Source organism: Arachis duranensis, chromosome 2, assembly GCF_000817695.3.
Source record: "Arachis duranensis cultivar V14167 chromosome 2, aradu.V14167.gnm2.J7QH, whole genome shotgun sequence".
Lineage (NCBI taxonomy): Eukaryota > Viridiplantae > Streptophyta > Magnoliopsida > Fabales > Fabaceae > Arachis > Arachis duranensis.
In genome coordinates this window covers 28,871,708-28,873,876 of record NC_029773.3, presented here as the reverse complement: position 1 = coordinate 28,873,876, position 2,169 = coordinate 28,871,708, and the positions used below count along the sequence as shown (strand labels likewise).

The window sequence follows — 2,169 nt, the reverse complement described above, 5'->3', positions numbered from 1 at the left end:
GAGGGGTCAAAGTTACATAAAACACAGCAAGTTCCCTAAATAGATTATTCACATAGCCATAATCAATGTTTCAACTACAAGTGTAGCAGTATAGATAAAGGAATTAATAATTTCAATTCTGATGGATCGGATTCGTTCAACAAATTGTGATGGTAACAAGAGTTGACCCTGCTTTAAAACAGATCATATAACATATTAGCATTAAAGTTGTCCCAATACCCAAATGGATATAGAGAACCATCGTCCACTGGTTTACTATGATAAAGAAACAATATTACTAGAGAACAAAAGCAAAATGCTAAATTTTTCGTGTTAATGCTCAAATTAATCCTTGAAAGCTCAATTTAGTCCTGCAAAATACCAACATAATGTGAGATCAAATTGAGGCGTTGAATCTTTCCGGAACTAAATTCACTCATATATGATCTTTCAAGGATAATTTTGAGCATTAGTCCTTTTTTTTTTTCAACTTTTAGAAGACAAAAGGAGATGGCATGTTCAATAGCCTCTAAATTAGAACAGTGGGTATTGCTTTGCTGCTTATATAGAACAAACCTCGTCTTATCCACATGCTCTTCTGAAATTTAGCAGGAAATAGCGCTAATGATTTCTCACCGCATGCATCCATGACCTTCGACACAAGAAAATAATCATAGTAGAACACCAATAAGAACAATATGAACTATGAAGTGAGCTATCAAAAAATTACTATCCATTTAAATGATTTGAATGGATAAGAATGTTACGAGGTTCATGAATCAAAACAAAAGTGATATGAAAAGATGATTTCGAAGATGTAGAAGTTGTGAAGAACTACCTCAATTAGATTGGAGCCACGGAGAGAGACAACCTGCATGATGGATTGACCATCTTGAAGGGTAATGTACCGTTCCTCCGTTGCTCTCTTCAAATTCTTCCTTCCTCCTCTCATGGCGAAAATTCACTTCCCCTAAATCAACGTAAACCTAATTTCACCACAGCAGAGCTAACAATGGTGCATTCGCTCTGGCAATGGTATATTTCACTGTGGAACTCTAAGCTCCTGGAATTGGTTTCCCCACGGAAATAAGAGTCATCATTGTTAGACATAACTAATGCAAAAAAGATAATAAACTACCAAGATTAGCATTTCCTTTTGTTTGATACAATAATAAAATAAAAATAACATTTTATATACTTTTTTTATATACTTAAAGATAAAAATATCTACAACAGTGGACCCAGGATCCAAGTCCCAAGAATAAACTTGGTCAGGACTCAGGAGCAGTACCTATGCAAAATAACCAAAATAACCAAAACAGAACAAAACCCAGCAACACCATAACCTATTTGCCTTTTTTTTATGGTTAGCAGAAGCTCTAAGAGAGCACAGTGGCAGTCCAACGACCATGTCATACAAGTTCAAAGAAAGAGAAAAACGCAGCTCTACAACAAAAATAAATCAAACAACAAAAACCATCAATAGGATAACACTAGGCATATAAAATTAGGTATACAGTATCGATTTTTCGTAAAATTTCATAAGACATCTGAACTAATTCTGTTCACCAATTTCGTCTCTCCCTCCCTCACCTAACAGTGACATAATTCTATTTGCCACTTCCAGTTTTCACACCTTGAACCATAAGACAAATTATCATAACTCTTAACTATTTGCCTATTACATCTGCTCTCACCTTCTAAGCTATTAACACCAAAAACTCAAAACCATATATCTGCACAAACACATTATTAGAAAGCAACTAAATATACTAATTAGAGAAAATAGAAAAAGAACGAACCAGAAACAGGACAGCTGAGGAGAAGCAGACTCAGAAGCACGAGCGGAGCAGCCGAGCAGGACAAAAAGCAGCGGCGGAAACAGAAGGGGACGCAGGAGGCGAACGAAGCAGCCGCCGGCGGAGGAACCAGAGGCAGAGGCGGATTCAAAAGCACGAGCGCGGACGCAGGAGGCAAACCAGTTCTCTTTTCTCTGATCTCTCTTGGAGGCTAGTGTGACTGCGTGAGTGTGAGAACGGAGACGCTGGAGTTGAACGGAGCAGGAGGAGACGTGGAAAACGGAGCTCCAATTGCCGGAGGCGCTGACTCTGGCGGAGTAGGAAAACAGAAAGGGGGAAGGAAGGGGAGAAGAGGAAGGTAGTAGTAGTAGCAGCAGCAAGAGCCAAGGGT

At 38.6% G+C, this 2,169-nt stretch overlaps 1 protein-coding gene across 2 annotated transcripts in view; it reads right to left on the bottom strand.

Moving 5' to 3' along the window:
- The window catches only part of LOC107474137 (uncharacterized), a 3,029-nt gene extending 866 nt beyond the window's left edge, over window positions 1–2,163 (bottom strand). Inside the window, exons 1-3 of one of the 2 annotated variants that reach the window (XM_016093729.3) lie at window positions 1,782–2,163; window positions 818–1,042; window positions 556–631 (exon numbers count right to left, since the gene is read on the bottom strand). In XM_016093729.3, coding sequence (XP_015949215.1) covers window positions 556–631; window positions 818–931 — 190 coding nt within the window. In that variant the 5' untranslated portion in view covers window positions 932–1,042; window positions 1,782–2,163. The remainder of the gene's footprint in view (window positions 1–555; window positions 632–817; window positions 1,043–1,781) is intronic. The other variant, XM_052256845.1, reaches the window with a different exon arrangement.
- Window positions 2,164–2,169: the final 6 nt, after the last annotated feature.